The sequence below is a fragment of the Mustela putorius genome, unplaced genomic scaffold (genome assembly GCF_011764305.1).
Source record: "Mustela putorius furo isolate JIRA1106 unplaced genomic scaffold, ASM1176430v1.1 tig00003845_pilon_pilon_pilon, whole genome shotgun sequence".
Lineage (NCBI taxonomy): Eukaryota > Metazoa > Chordata > Mammalia > Carnivora > Mustelidae > Mustela > Mustela putorius.
In genome coordinates, this window is record NW_025421998.1 from 224,018 (window position 1) to 241,396 (window position 17,379).

General features: G+C 39.9%; 1 protein-coding gene across 2 annotated transcripts in view; it reads right to left on the reverse strand.

Moving 5' to 3' along the window:
* LOC101675761 (amphiphysin) overlaps positions 1 to 17,379 on the reverse strand; it is a 254,072-nt gene that overhangs the window by 111,505 nt on the left and 125,188 nt on the right. For both annotated transcript variants that reach the window (XM_045089525.1, XM_045089524.1), the window contains exons 3-5: positions 15,676 to 15,730; positions 7,641 to 7,735; positions 5,448 to 5,543 (exon numbers count right to left, since the gene is read on the reverse strand). In XM_045089525.1, coding sequence (XP_044945460.1) covers positions 5,448 to 5,543; positions 7,641 to 7,735; positions 15,676 to 15,730 — 246 coding nt within the window. The remainder of the gene's footprint in view (positions 1 to 5,447; positions 5,544 to 7,640; positions 7,736 to 15,675; positions 15,731 to 17,379) is intronic.

The window sequence follows — 17,379 nt, forward strand, 5'->3', positions numbered from 1 at the left end:
ACACTTCATAGCCAAACTGCGTAAAATCAAGAAGAAAAATATAAAGACAAAGGCAAGGATTATAGAAAGCTAATCTTGAGAAGCTATACAAGCCGGAATACAATGATATAACATTTTTAATGTGCTGAAAATTTAAAAGAAAAAGAAAAAGAAATCTGCCAACTCAGAATTCTATTCCCAATGAAATACCTTCTAAAAGTAAAAGTGAAATAAAATATTAATCAGACTGGGGAGCCTGTATGACTCAGTTGGTTAAACATCTGATTCTTGATTTCAGTTCAGGTTATGATCTTGGGATCATGGGATCAAGCCCCACATCAAACGCTGTGTTCAACACAGAATCTTCTTGCCATTCATTCTTCCTCTCTCTCTGCCCCTCCCAAGCATGTGTGTGTTCTAAGTAAATAAAATCTTTTTAAAAAGTCTTTCGCAGATAAACAAAACTGAAAGAATCCACTGCTATCATAGGAATTTTAATACGAAGGAAAGCTACACACAAAAAAAGTAAGTACCAGAAATTATAAAATTCAAGGTCAATATACATGATTTTGGTTTTTTACTTCTAAGTGCTTTAAAAGGTAACTGATTATCTAGAACAAAAAAGAAACAGAAAAATGTACTGTGGGTTTTATAACATATGTAAAGGAAAATTTTGTAATAATAACAGAAGAAATGAAGAAAGAACTGGAGGTATATTATTTATATAAAAGTACTATGATAGTATTTGAAGTTAGACTGGTAAAATTAAAGATGTACATTATAAATTATAAAGCAACCACTAAAAGCTTAAGTGAAAGAGATATACTCTATCTCTCAAATAAATAAATATCTAAAACAAAAGTAAGGGGCACCTGGGTGGCTCAGGTGGTCAAGCATCCAACTTTTGATTTGGACTCAGTCATGATCTCGGGGTGGTGAAATCTAGCCCTGTGTTTGTCTCCATGCTCAGTGCGGAGTGTGCTTGAGATTATCTCTCCCCCTGACTCTGCCTCCCCCCTGCTCGTACACACATGCATTCTCCCTCAAATAAATAAACCTTAAGAAAAGAGGGATAACTAATAAGTAAATAATAAGCCAATTTAATTAGTCTGTTACGAGACCCAAGAATTTGGCCTTTTAGAAAAGACCCTTGTGGTCCAGTTACACCAAGCCAGTCCAATCGGAGAACTACTACAAGAGGAGATCCTTAAAAAACTTTCAAATTTAATATAGTAAGAAGAAGAAACCAACAATATGTTTATGGCATAGAAACACAGTCACAAGTCACAGACCCTCAGCAACCTACAGTATAGGTGTTTCAGGGATTATTCCCACTTTACATGTAGAGAATTTCGAGTTGCATGAGATTAACTGATTCCTTGTCTAAAATTGCTCAGAAAGTCTGTAGCAAAGATGAATTAGATGTCAGCCAACCAGTACCAGGAGTAGGCTGTGGCACACGAGACACCCAGGCCCAACATCTAAGAAGGCCCTTACTTTCAGGGTCACATAGGTGTGGGCTCAGCAACCAAGAGTGGGTGCCTCCTTAGATCTTGAACTCTAATGCCCTCACCTGCCTCACCCAGTCCCAGCCCTCCTCCTGACTCTCGGTTAGTCCTTCTAACTACGCCCATATTTCTCTGACCTACCCACAATTCAGTTACCACCTGTCACTCTATGCTATTCCTCTATACTCCCTTCAGGATGGGTGAGAAGTGGGTTGGGGCAGTTACTCTCATTCAGCTACTTCCAATCTCTTCACCCTCTACACCTACTGCTTCTAACTGGTATTAGTACTGGAAAGCATGGCCAACTCACATTTGCTTAAAGATATGGGATGAATTAGTCTAGGCAGGATGCAGGGAGGCCCTTCAGTGTTCCCTAGTGGGGACAGTGTGCCTATAAAGTGACAACGCTCATTCTTTTTAGCAAACAACTTACTACTACCTTCAAAGGAACACTGTCCCTTGAAGCAGTGACCTTGTGTAACTCCAGGTATCTCTGGTAAAGCTCTGCTTCATGAACTTGTAGGGGAGGGAGTGGGGTGTGGAACTCTTCTTTAGTATCTTCCAAGAAGAAAATCTTGATTCTTTGATGATGAATGTGATTTTTTGAAAAGAGCCAAAATTCAAAGTCTTCCAAGCCTGGGAATAAGGTGGAAGAGTATATTATACTAGGTCATCTTTTTTGTTCAAAAACAAGAAGTGAAATAAATTATGTGACTCATTTTCTTGGGTAACCGACAAGTCCATTACAGAGTAGGGCTTACCATAGATGGCCTGTTTCGAAGTCCATCACTCATTTTGATTCACACATTTTTGTGTTGGAAATACATATCAATCTTATTTCCTTCCTTATCTGACACTTGAAAAACTTGAAAAAAGAATCAAATCTTCTAAGGGTAGAGTTAATTCACCTTACCTTTTATATGGGAAATAATACAATTTCTATTTATTTAACAGTAAAGAGTTTAATGAAATGGCTCAATTGAAATTTCTTCAAATTTCCCACAGCACACTGAACTTATACAGTAAAAACTTTTAATTTATTGTGTTTTTTAAAATGTCAATAAGAACCCCAATCCAGAATTCACTTTGTCACACTGCTGTAATTATATGTTTTAGGTGCTTATGTGGGGCAGCCAAGATGCAATCTACCACATTTTACAATAACTGCTCACAGCTGTAAGGCTGCCTGGGTTGATGACAAGCTGGCTCTTATTAGAATATTGATTTTAGATGTCAGTGCTGTGTAATAAGAACTGTAACACTGGGTGCCCTGCCAATCACAGTTGGAAAAGTCAAACATCATTCCCTCATGAATGGTACTTCATAGCCCTTGCTGGTGAGCGGCAGTAAATATTTGGAAATTTGCCTGACGTTTTAACTATACATGAACTGTTTGATTTTAATGGAAGTCAGAGAAGTCAGTTGTGTTCCATGCTTCGAAAATTCTCCATACAGTGTTTTTAGTCATTACCTTCCTTTCCATCAATAGCCCGTTCATTACAGAAACCTTCAGCACTAACTTGATGGCGTGATAGGGTCTTCATCCCCTTCTACTTTCCGTTCAAGTGAGCAAAGACACAGAGGATACCTTAGGTTTATCTTCACAGAAAAACCACCTCTCAAATATTAGGAACAACTCCTTGCCATATGAAACAGTCTTGCAATTCTCTACTTTGGTTGAAGCCCTATGTGTATGGTAGGCTATCCTAAATGTGACTTCAGAGAAAGAGAAACAGAGATTATTTCAGCCTCTTTCCATGATGCAGACAACACCATGAAATGTATTTTATTTATTTTCAAGACACCCAGCTAGATGACATTTTCCCCACGTATCTCGTGTAGATGGTTCAATCACTGGAGGATCATCTTTGTGCATGACCTCAACTGTGGACCTCAGGAAAAGAACTGCTTAAGCAGTTCTTCATCTTTCTGATGTAAAACAAACTGAAAACCCGAGCTAATCTCATCCATCATGATTTTATTTAATTAATCTACTTTAAGATTTATTTATTTACTTTTAGAGAAAGATAGAGAGGGAAGTGGGAGACCATGGGTAGGCAGAAGGGCAGAGGAAGAAAGACAGGATCCATAAGCAGATTCCCCACGTGCATGGAGCCTGACATGCGGCTTGATTTCATGACTGAGCCAAAACCAAGAGCCAGGTGCCTCATCAACTGAGCCACCCAAGTACTCCCATTATGATTTTATTTTAATCTGTGTTTCAAGGCAGGTACTTCTGTGTGTATCTGTCTTCCCAAATTATACACTCCTAGAGAGTATGGCCAATTTCCAAATAATGATGGCTGAGTAGGACCACAGCAACTAAGATCCTCCACATTTTTTTGAGGATACTAAGTTTTTGTTCATGAAGCTGAACAGCTTTTCAAATGTGTTTTTCTCTAGTCAATCACAGCTTTCATTTGCTTACTTAAATCATACTATGAAGGTGTATTACATAAATAATTTAGGCTAGTTTGTAAACTGCTTTGAAATTTTCAAGTACAAGGTCGAAGTTTTCCCTTATCTTCTTCTGATTTGTTAGGAACTGATAATTATGCAGATTAAATTACCACACAATAAATGATATTCTAAAGTGTAATAATAATGATTCTGAGACTCTTTGCTCCACAAATGTTACAAACTCTAAGTCAAAATGTGACTGACTGTCCGCCAAAAAATAATCTGAAGATATCCCAAGACATATTCCCTATAGGCTAGTGCATCTAGCCTCACTGGATCCTAAAATTTTTTAATTTATTTTTTAAATATCTCAGAAAATTTTAAAAAGCCAACTTACATCTTTAAAAGAGGATAAAATCATACAACAGCCCTCTGAATTGTTCTCCTGCCTATTATGATAACATCATTGAGAATCTATCATTTGGACTTGTTCTCTGTGACATTCTGCCACCAAGGCTAATTGATACCCAGTCTGGTCCACTGAGGTTTTGTTTGGTTCCCTTGCATCCCAAAACACACTTTGGATGCTGGCCATCTAGTTGTTAGGTGTTATGTATGGAACCAAGGAAACTGACTTCATTGACAGGAGCGCTGCTCATGCTTTATGGCCAAGACCAGTGCATGTTCCTGCAGCTAGTGTCCCGGTGTTCGGCCATGGCTACAGAGCAAACCAGGGGAAAGTGGAGATTCACATCAGAAGTCAGCTAATTAAGGTTCTTCAGATGGATGAATGCTGGTTCACGTCTACCTTCAACCTAGAAGAAGCCCAGCACCCTGGTACTTACCTGGTATTCCTTCTTGTGCAGGAAAAACAACTGGGGTGCAGATCTATTCCCACTACCATCTACCAGGTACAGCCCTGATGGTTTAAAAACCATCTCTATCTCCAGAGTCAATTCTATATCTACAATGTTTGATCCTCTGCTTATGTATTTCCCATCAATGAATCCAAGCATCAAATAAGACAGATGTTTTAGACCAGATATTGTTAGATCCAGTTGCTAATGTATTTGATACACTTCTATCTTAACAGTTCAATATGATCCAGAAAATTTTAAGGAGAGAAAACACATGCAGGTATGCTCTGAACAATAAACAAGGAAAGATTAGATCTTGCTCTCAGCTTTGCAATGAAGTTTCTCCTTTCCTGGAGACTGCTGTTTATTCTAATGGAAATTCTTATCATGCTATACAATAAAAAGGTTGGAACATAAAGATCAGAATTTTTGGTATCTGGTTTGCAATTTTATATCTGGGATACTAAAAAGACATGAGAAATGAAAGCTGAAGCAGTTCGCTAAAGGGGAAAATGTGATTTCTGTGGCTACATTTCATTTCAAACCAACAGGAACAGGATAAAGCTTCCATGCTTAAATAAATGAAAAGTTACTGTCTTTGATGTCAGTTGGAGGACTCTGAATGTCACTTTTCTCTTGCCCACATTTCAGTAAGTACACAGAACCATTCAATTCTTCCCTTTACAGACACAAAGTAAAATACCTTTATGTCAGGAAATTGGCCCAGATAGGTATCCAGTGTCAGCAAGGACCCATCCACTAGTTTTTGATGGAAGTCTTCCCACAGGACATCACATTTCTGAAAGAAGAGAAATAAAGAAAAAACTGCTGAAGTGTTTTAAGGATACTTTTCACCAAGCTTCTAAAAAACAAATCAGGTATGATCAAATTAGATAAATAGTACTTCCTCAGATAACACATGTTAGAACAAAAACGTGATTATTTAATAATACAATAAAATTTCAAGGCAATTTGGTTACCACTTCTAATCGACAATGTAGGCTACCAAGGATACAGACTACATTTTCCAGCCTGTGTCACAGCTAAGTGTAGCCACGAGACTAAGGTCTGGCCAAAAGGATGAACTTTTAGGAAGTGTCCCTAAAAAGATGCTGGTCTTCCCCAATTCCTCCATTTGCTGACTGGGGGCAAAAATGAAAGCCGATGGCCAGGAGGCAGCAGGGATGGCAAAGATGGAGCCTGACGTCACCAGACCTGGGCTGCTCACTCCCAACTCTTATGAAAGAGAGATAAATTTCTACCTTTGGAAAACCATTTTTGGGGGGGCTTAGTTGCCTGTGTTTCTGTTTCACACTTCAAATACGGATCCTCATTGTTACAGATGCCAATTTATGAAATTTATGCCAACAAAAAAATGTAAACCCTCCATATGAAAAGGCTCATCTTCTGATATGAATAGATGCTTTCCACATGTAATGTCTGGCTTCTTCACCATCGGAAGAGCCCATATTTAGATCTGCAACTAAAGGTTTCAAAAATCCTGGCAGGACCTCCAAGGACCCAGGTGGCACGGCAGCCATTTTCTGAAGGAATAAATGTCAACAGTGGCACCTGTCACACACAGAATGTAATGTGGTGTTCTGAAAGCTAGTAACAAAGGTTTCTAGTATCCATTAAAGTTTCTTTTCACAATGAACTGTTAATTATACACCAGTCATCAGAAATGTATAAGGTAAGCATTTAACAACATGATGTTGAAATGTTGTCTTCCTGTTGAAGAAAGGTGAGAAAAAGCAATTATTTAGTAACTGCATGGGAAAGTGGTGTGTGGAGGCTGGTTTTGCCAGATTCGGATTTTGAAAGTTTTCTAAATGGGTAAGAAGGCCAAGAACTTTCCTTATAAATAAATCTCTGGGCTTTTTCTTTTTTATCCTAACAAAATTATGAAGGTCAATATGGGGTGTCAGAATTTTCATGGAGCAGCCTAGGGCTGCACTGTTAACCCAGCTTTCCAAAGCCCACATAGATGGCCAGTGCATCACAAATCAGCCTTTCTCTCCAGCTCGGGTGGCCATACCTTTAGGCCTTCCACGCCTCAACACTCATCAGTGAGCTCATGCCAAGTGGGCATGACAAACACTGCTCTTTAACAAAGAATCTGGACATGAGAGAAGCCCTGACAGGCACTTTGCTACCATCAGTAATAACGACATGCTCCAAGCATCATCCCAATCATGGGAATACACAGGCTTTAAATGTGTTATTAGTAGGTATAATTCTTATTCTTACTCTGCATATGAGAAAGCTCAAGTCTGAGAAGTTGAAGAACTCATGCAACATCATAGAGAGACCACTCCTGGTCTCCACCCCATTAGACCTTTGGCAAAGCATGAAATACCCACTTTCTCACTTCCTCCCAGCTAGATGGCCCTCGGCTGCAAACTGGATTTCTGGTGTTAAGACATGTCTAGAGACAAAGGCTTCTGGAAGTTACATTCCTATTAGCAGGCTGACCACATCTGTCCTTAGGTTCTGCAGACCCGTGAATGGACCAGTGGCATTTAAGTGAAATAGATGCTTTTTGCGCTTCCTGACCCTGTTTTCAAGAAGGGATGGGGAGAGAAGGGGTGCAGGGATGAAGTTCATATACAAAATCATGCCCTGAGCCAGTTCTGCTGCTGAGATGAGCTAAAATGTGTAGAAAGGGACAGGAAAACACTATTCCTGTTTTGAAGAAAAATCATCTTTAACACACAGCTGTCTACCCTAGTAGTTTTACAGTGGCTCACTAATCACTATGAGTTTGGGCTGAACTGGATGGCAGAACCATATGGTGTCTTTTGGGTGCACAGTGCCCTGTCATGATTCAGTGGATCGTGCTGGAACACTGGCAGAAGTGCCCCGGCCTCCTGTGGTCTGTAATCCTGGCTCATACCTCACCAACCATCTTCACGTCTTCCCGCCCATACCAGTCAGGCTCGTAGACTTCATGCAGCGACTCTGTGAGCTTCATTGAGGCTTCTTGCATGCCTAGTGTTGGAGAAAAACAACTCTAGTTGGATAGACATGGGTGAGGCACCCCTTCCTCTGTCCCCTCCTTTTCTAAGACAGAAAAACCTTGAGTTACCCACTAATCATTGAAGGAAAAATCATGAAGGCACGACTGTTGCTTGCATCTGTAGTCACAACTACCCCGTGAGGGTCTCTAATGTATCTGATCACATTGTGCATTTTCTCTTATTTTCATGATAATGGCAGATACTGAGTCTTGATAAAAAATCAACAAGGTGTCCTATTCTGAAAACAATAGTAATGTGTTCTATTACATATGCCGTCACTTACGACAGGACACAACCATAAATACACAGGACTCTTAAAATAATTTGTCCATAGACTATGGAGCTCTAAAAATAAAATTAACCCTAAATGAATTTAAATCTAAGAAATAAAGCTTTGACAGAAGCAGGTTGAAGCAAAATTAACAGGATTCTAGGGCAAAACAGTTGGAAGTAGTTTAAGTGACCTAACCATTTTCGAAAGAAAAAATTTTCTTTTTATAACATGATTAAAAGTTACATCTACAGTTTTAAATCAGAATGCTCATAAAGTTCAGAGTTAAGTCTGTGTCAGAACTTCCATTAGACATACATTTGGTGTGTGTTGCAAAACCATGGTTGTTAAATAACAGGAAAGATATAAAGTGTTCTTGTGCAACACGGTGACAAAAAGTATCACCAAGTCTTTTACAGTCTCTGCTCTGCCCCTCCTTCAAACCACGGAGGCAACAGTGTGGGTTGGATGGAAACATCACAGGGCTGAGAACAGTCCATAGTGAGTTCTTTGGCTGGTGCCTTGGAGGAGCTCTCCTCTGGCACCAAACCCTCCCTACCAGTTAGAAGCTGAGACCTGACTCAGCTGGTGTCTTGGCTTTTGTCACTAGGGAATATGAAAATTTCCTTAGAAATGAAAAGCATCTCATAAAACTTAATGCCACAGACTCCACAATGGGAAGTTTTTATGAAACTGAAAGCTGTTGGACGTAAGGGAGTCTATTCTGGGTTCAGTTATGAGAAAAGGACAAAATAAAAGATGTGTGAATTGATAGAAGTATGTCCTTGAGGAATAGGTACAAGTCAGCATGGTATTTCATGGTACGTTTTCTCTCTAGGCAGGGAATGCCCCTGCTCTCCTTCTGATAAGATGCAGATATAGACTTGGTCTGTGCACTTGAGAAGTTTGAAGGTTTCCAGGTCACATAAAGTAGGAAAGCTTGTAACCCTCTCTCCATGAAGCAAATCACTAAGCATACTAAAGAATTTTCCAACAACATACTATATGGCTCACACCAGCTGAAACAACTTGGTGACCAAAAGAAGCAGCCCCAAGCAGTGATGACAAGAAGGCATGCGAGTGTAGACAGCGAAAAATTAATGCAAAACCTGCAAGTGTCCCCTAGTACTTTGAATGCAAGCCAATGAGCACATCCCCTCTTCTATGTGTGGCCACTGCTGAGGTGAACCAGCATCCACATTCGCCCCCTCCAAGGACAAGTAAACCTCTATTAAGAAATGTACCCCTCAGAAGTCAGTCACTGATTGACATCCTTCCATAACTCAGATGCCAAAAGCCTTCTGAAGTTTTCCCTTAAATCTCTGTCTTAAGTCTGATGGAAATTATAAATAGCTGTGTAGACAGGTACTTAAGGTCTTAGGAGGAAGAAATGATGGTATTGTAGGACAAATAACCTTTGTGGTGAAAAATAAAACTGTGAATGTAAGCTTAAAATAAAATTATATAAGACCTTACTCACTGGGGCTAAAAGCAAAATGTTGCAGTAAATATGCCTCCTAGCAGCCAAAAATAACTACTAATTGCTCTGTGGATAAGTAGTGATGGAAAATTTGGAAAGAATTCATTTTGATACAGAAATTATTTCTAGAACACTCCATAGGAAGTACTTGGATAGACACATAGGTGAATAAGACACAAGGCTTTGCTTTTAAGGGGCCTAAAGAATAGCTAAGATTTTAGGGATTTAGAACTTACTCTGCTGACAGAGCATAAGAGAGAAAGAGAAAAAAAAAAAAAGGCTAAACCCAGTTCCCTTCAACGTAGCCTGGCAGTGTCAAAGCAAAGAGTAGATACTAAATGCTACCTCTGGCTTTTAATAATATCTATATCCAGTATTTTATTAAAAGATTAGTGATTTCCAAAACTGCAAGACAGGCACCTAATATCACACACATAGAATTATTATTTTACTACTGGATAGGAACCACTTCCGTTGCTTTAAATTTTGGATCATCTCCAAGGCATTTACTGCAACATCCTCTTTCCCTCTGCAACCAAATTTGCGAGTTTCTATTTTCACCCTCTAAGATATGTTGCAGAGATTACACTGCTACAAGAGTGCTCTTTGTACAGCCTGAGGGTGATGTTTTAGTTAAAAATAACATCAGCTAAAATACATTATGGCAATAACCAGCAGCATCTATAAACCATTACAAGAGTACCTAAAATATTGTTAAGTATCTGGCAGCTCAGCCCATTGTTTAGAAGAAAGCTGTTTCAGAAGCCAGTATACTGTTGGCTCAGAGAAAAGCAGGATGGGGCATCTTTCTCCTAGAGATTTAAGGAGACCAAATATATAAGCAAGAGCGGTGTGGGAGGGGAGGTAGAGTGTGAGAGGCTTGAGGACAGTCAACCCTCCCGCTGGGTCATGCTCACGCACAAGTCACATACAATTAACAAGTGCTGATGTCACCATCTGGGCCATGCTCCGTGGACAGGAAGTTCTCGTGTGTTCATTATCCCTGGGTCTGGGCTCCACCACCACCCCTGCATCAGTGATTCCTGATTCCAGCTCTCTACTAGACATCTCCACTTGGAGGTGCTACTGGTTCCTCAGACTTCACGTGCCCAAAACAAACTCAGAACTTCCTGACAAAACCTCATCCTATTTCCCTTCCTAATCCTCATGAACGTCACCCAGTTGTCCCAGTTAGAAAACCTGAAGTCATCCCAGATTCACCCTCCCAATGTGAGGATGTCACCAAGGCACACCAGTCCTGACTGATTCTCAAATGAAGTCTCTTGCTTCCATGCCCACTGCCACAGCCCTGAACTGGACATCCGTCATCTATCATCTATCATTTGGATTAGATGACATAATCCATGCAAACCATTGAGCAAAGTGGTTCTGCAAAACTAACACTCAAATGTCAGCCACCATTATGGAAAACATTTCTGAAGGCACGGTGTCATAACAATTAAAACTATTATTTGCAATCCATCAGCTTTTGTTAAAATCTGGGTTCTAATACAGATCATCTCTGTAACGTTCTGCAAATTACCTAACCATCCTAGACCTCAGTCTTCCAAAGTATACACTATTTTTAAATGATACTACATGCCATGGTCACAGTTGAAATTTTAAGAAATGAGACAGTAAAACTGAATTCAGTGCCTCGCACAGAAGTGCTCAATAAATGTTAGCTTTTATCGCTATCATTATTAAATACTAGACTTTTAAGAAGACTTACAGCTCCATCTCCTCTAGCCTGAATCCCACAAAACCACAATAACTATTTTTCTAAAATGCTAATCAGATCATGTGACTCATTCCCTTGCCTACAGTAATGCAATGACTCCCTTCTGTGCTGACAGACTGAAACCCCAACACGACAGGATACCTAAGCATTCCTACCTTTCCACATCTCATCCATTTCAGTCTCTCGCTTACCCTCAATGATCTACTTATTCCCCAAAGAGCACAAACTTCTTCATGCTTCCTGAACCTTTATAGCTGTAACTTCTTTTATCTAGAAAGTCCTTCCAACATCAACCTCAGTCTCCGGCATATCTCATCACCTGATAACTAGTTATAATCCCTTCCTGGGTCCATTTAAGTGTAAGTTCCTTGGAAGGACCAACCTGGTCTCCTGTCTCTCAGGGGGTAGGGTGGGGAAGTCTCTTGTCCTCTGTTGTGAGGCACATAGTGCACACGTCTGTTAAAGCATGTACTACTATGTATACGTGACCTTTCTGCTCATTTAATTTTCTCCCTTCCCTGCAGCCAGCTCCACAACAACAGGCACTCTGCTTTGTTCACCTCTGCATCTCCACTCCAAGAACAGCGCTGTGCCCATAAACAGGACTCAATACATTTGCTGCTAAGTTAAAAGGAGAACATAAGACCTACCTAAACATCTGTAGAAATAATAATGAGCTACAGACGTGAATGGCACCCAGATATCAGTGATAATAAGGTGAAGAGTAACTTCATTTCGCAGAGTCCTAGTGGTAGAGATCTGAGGTCTTCTGAGAGCACCTGGAGCACTTTATGGATGAGGAAGCTAAGGTAGCTGAGAGCATGGTGATCTTCCTACCACTGCCCCTGGGGCCAGACCCAGGGGCCATCACTCTAGGGCCAGATATCCTTCTTACATAATGTCATCTGCATTACAGCACAATTAGTTAGCTAGTGTTCTTTTTTTTGTGAAAGCTAGAAAAGCTGACCATAAAAGTCCTTTGAAAATCCAAATTATGATTTATTTAATGCCTACCCCTGTCTTTCCTTGTATTCCTCAAAACCCAAAAATGTGCTCCAAGGAACTCTAATTCTTGGTATGACTTTGAGAAGAGAAAAGCATTGCATCATCAAATACCTGGTAAATGCAGGCCACCCATAGAGCTTCTGGAGATTATATTAACATATTAAGGGCCCTGTAGTAATTATGCTCTGTTAGAAAATTCATTCCAACTAGCTGCGACCAGAGTAATTTAGACATAGGTCCCTTTTATGGAGCATGATTTGTTAACAGAAAGTGTTGGGGAAGAGTTCCTGGAAGGTCCTTCTCCTTCATATGGGAATGTGTACATTAGAAGTGGAAGCAGGACACAATCTGCAACATTGAAAGGCTGCTTTGATGGTGCCCAAGTGTCCCTCTGGAACTAACTCTTCACTTGGTGGATTCTCCTAGACCCTAGTAAGGAAAAGAATTATTCCAGTCTTAAAGGTTTAAAACAGCAATCTTCCTACTAAGGATGTAAAATTGACCAGAGACTTGAGAAGGGGACTGAATTCACTCATTCATTCAACAAATTAATCCACATTAAAAAAAAAAAAAAAAGCAGCCAACATTGGGGAAAAAAAAAAGCAGCCACCATAAAGAAAATCCTGTGGGGGCATCTGGATGGCTCAGTTGGTGAGGCAGCTGGCTCTTGATTTCAGCTCAGCTCATGATCTGAGAGTCCTAGGATCGAGCCCCACGTTAGGCTCCACACTCAATGGGGAGTCTTGCTTGAGAGCCTCTTCTTCTCCCTCTGCCCCTCCCTCCACTCATGTGCACGCTCTGTCAGAGAAATAAATCTCTTTTTTTTAAAGATTTTATTTATTTATTTGACAGATTTATTTGACAGAGAGAACACAAGTAGGCAGAGTGTCAGGTAGAGGCAGAGGAAGAAGTGAAGTAGACTCCCCGCTGAGCAGGGAACCCCTTGCAGGGCTCAGTCCCAGGACTATGGGATCATCATCTGAGTCAAAGGCAGATGCTTAACCAACTGAGCCACCCAGGTACCTCAATAAATAAATCTTTTTAAAAAAATCCTGTACTTGGGGCGCCAAGTTAGCATCTGCCTTTAGCTTGGATCATGATCCCAGTTTCAGGCTCCTTGCTTGGTGAAGAGCTTGCTTCTCCGTCTGCCTGCTGCTCCCCCTACTTGTGCTCTCTAACAAATAAATTAAATCTTAAAAATATATATATATAAATATATGTTTATAAAAAATAAAAAATTAAAAAATATATATATATATATATAAAAACAAAGGCCACAAGGATGGACCTAGAGTGTGTTAAGTGAAATAAGTCAGACAGAGAAAGACAAATACGATTCCACTCATATATGGAGCGTAAGAAATAAAACAAATGAACAAAGGGGAAAAAAGAGACAAAACCAGACTCTTAAACATGGAGAACAAGCTGCGGTTGCCAGAGAGGATTTGGGTGGGGGATGGGGGAAAGAGATGAATGGGATTAAGAGTTCACTTATCGCGGTGAGCACTGAGTAATAGAATCGTTGAATCACTCTATTATACACTTGAAACTAATAAAACACTATATGTTAATTATACTTCAATATATAAAAGAGCATTGCCTTAGGAGACATATGGACCAGGGTATGTATCTTTGCCATACTGTTTATTAGTTCATGACCCAGAACAAGCTATTTAACCTCTCTGCTTTTTCCTTAACTATTTAACTATTTAAAGCTATTTAACCTCAACTTTTTCACCTATAACATGAAGACGATTCAAGTACCTACCTCAGAGTCATCATGAGAGTTAAAATTATATGCTTGTTCTATATGAGCTTAAATATAGTTTAGTTTATTAATCAATTTCACTAAAGCTTTATTATTAGGACTAAAATTCTTTTATTCTTAAGATTATGATTTCATTACTTATCACTATTTTTGAAACAATTTCACACACCCACAATGAGATGACTAGAGTAAGTTCTTGGAACTGGAACTGTTGTGTCTAATGGGATGCTCCGTCCTCCCCAGATAATGACATTTAGAGGCTTTTGCCAAATTGCTCTCAGGGAAGCTGTCTTAGCAGCAGTATATGAAAGGGGTCTGCTCCCCACAGCTTTTTCAGTGCTATGCAGTATGGTCTTTTTCATTTTAATGTCTTTAAACATTTGGAAGAAAAATGACTGTATCTACCTTTTGATTTAATATTCTTTGATTATCCATCCATGAGGACAAGTGAAACCGTTTTTAAAACCTGAAACTATTTTTTCACACTTAATACCCATCTCCTGGTTCTTCTCTGGCTAACTTTTTCTTCATATGCTCTACCTTTTATTTTTTCTTTTCATCAACTGATATTCATTTAGCGTCTAACTGAGCTCACTTAAATTAAATATGTTGTCAAAATGATTTTTTAAATGTATATATGAGTTTGATATATTTATGAGGTCAAATCTTTCAATCTTTCCCTTTATGGTATCTGTCTTTTGGGTTGGCCTTGAAAAGACCTCATTACCCAAAATTAGAGACTAAGTCTACTGTATTTTATTCTAGTGCTTTAGGGCATGTCTTTGTATACATATTTAACTCTTTACTAGATCTGTAATTGAGAAGGAGGGAGTAGACAATGAGCTTGAGATCTTACTTCTTCCTGGATATTTCGCTAGTTGACAAGACCCCTTGCAGAAAATAAAACTTGTAAATAAATAAAATAGGCAGAATGAAAAAAAAAAAAAAAGACCCCTTGCAGATCCATTCTCCCCCCAACTAATCTCAGTCTGCCTTGTAATCCATCACACCCATGGTTGCACCTGGGTCTACCTCAGTGCAGGCAGCTCTATAAGGAACAGCAGGCAAGAACAGAGCACACCTGACTGCCCTCTCCTACCCTCTACCACCCACCTCATTTCTTTGCCTTGCATGGCTGAGGCCGGGAACCAATGTCACAGCCTCTCTGCCTCCATCCAGTGACAGGGCTGCAAGTGCAGCTGATCCCTGTAAGTCACAGGTGTCCAGGGCCATGATTTCTGACAACCCTCTGCTGCAGTATCTTGCCCCTTCAGCTAGATGGCTGAAGTGTGAGTCTGTGAGTGCTCTACACTTGGGACATGCTCTCCCTTAGGATATAAACCAACTGCAGCTTTTCTGAAACAAGGTATCAAGCACACTCTATCTCACACCTTTCCTAGAAATCTCTGGTGTGGGAGGCACTTATTCCTCGTTACCAGCATAACAGTAGACATTTTTTCCTTGTATATTCTAATTATCATTTCAATGGGAATTTGGGAGTGGGTGGAATGAACACCTGTGCTCAAGTGCATCTTGCCAGAAAACCAAACAGATTTGTAATTAACACTTAATCCCGCCACTCATGAATTTCAAGAACAATCTGTGCCTCGTAACTTAACGCGCAGCAGACAACTCACACACATTACCTTTGATAGCTGCTAAATAGCCCCGGAGTTCTCGCTGAAGCCTGGTACCTTCTGCCTGAAAGACACACAAACACAGAGATGCTAAGAATCTTGTCTACATTTTGCATGGAAACACGTGAAAGGCAGTAAGTCTCAGAGATATTATTACCAGAAGCTCATTCTTAAAAGACCATAAATATGTACACACAGACTAAATAAGGCACCCATCCATGTAAACATTTATAGAGATTTTATTCAGCTTAAAAGTAACGGTAAGTCAGATTTTGCTGAGAATGGAAACTGACCCACCAGAGAGCCTCCTATATATTCAAGAGCCAGCAAGTCCCTAAATGTTGATGCATGGAATACAACAGTCGGAAATTGATCCCCACTGTTCAATATGGTAGCTACTAGCTACTAGCTGAGTGCTCGCAGCGCAGCTTGTCCAAATGGAGATGTACTGGAAGTGTAAAATACCAGATTTCAGAGACTTGGTTGCAAAAACTCTAATTAATAAGTTTTATATCGATTACATGGTAAAATGATAATACTTGGGATATACTAATGATGTGGTTTTGGAATATAGATGAGGTTCAGTGGGGTGAGGTCTGCAGTCAATGACCAAGAAAGAATTCTTAAGACATCTCTAGTGGAAAATGGTGGTTTATTAAAGCACGGGGACAGGACCCAAGGGCAGAAAAAACTGCACTGGGGTTGTGAGGATCAAGTGATTATATAGAAGGGGTTGGAGGAGATTAAAAAAAAAATAAAATAAAAAGGAAGTTTTCAAAAGAACTTCCACATGCTAAAGAGGACCTACAAGGTACCAGAGACCTTGCCTTGTCAAGTTAAGGTTGTATTTCCCTCTAGCAAAGCAAGAACAGGAAAACAGTGGGGAGCTTCCTAGAAGAACATCCCATATATCCCAGCCAGGAGTAGGGGGGAGGGGAAGTTGCAGGGTGTTAGCTTATGCTTTGCCTTCCACTAGCTTCTGCTCCCTCACCATTCATTATTAAAATGAATTTCACTCTTTCTAGTTTATAAAATGTGGCCACTAGAAATCTTTAAACCTCATTTGTGTTGTGTGTTATATTATTATTTGGCATCACCAAAATAGAGACCATCGAAAATCATAAATTTTGACATAAAATCTTTGTTTTGGTTTGGATTAGAATTAGAAACTCTGAGACTAAATAACATGAGATTGCCAGCAGTGGAGAAATGAGGCAGGCAGGGGTACACACATGGTAGATGATAAGCAAGTTACCAGGGTGGGCAGCCCAGCCTCAGTCTGTCCACACTGGCGAGCTCTGGAAGACAGTGTCAGACCCCCTTTAGATAACTGAAGTGGGACATTCACTCATCAACTCCGATTAGCCAGATTAGCCACCAGGTTGAGGGCTGCTCCTGGGGGATACCAGAGAAAGGCCTCAGGCAAAGAATCCTCCTTGTGGAAAGTAGATACTAAATCCAGTGGGCTCAGAAAGGGTAGGTTCTAGGGCAATTGGAAACATTTTTTAAATATACATTTTAACTGCACAATCATTTAATAAACTTGCAGATAGCTAGCACACAGAAGGACTCCACCTTGGTAATTAATGAAATAGCAACAATAATAGTCCTATTCAATTCAACAAGCATGTGTTAGCATTGAGCAAAAAAAGGGGGTAGGTATGAAGGGGGGAAAAAAAAACCCTACTGCCTTCAGTAAATTGCAATCTAGTA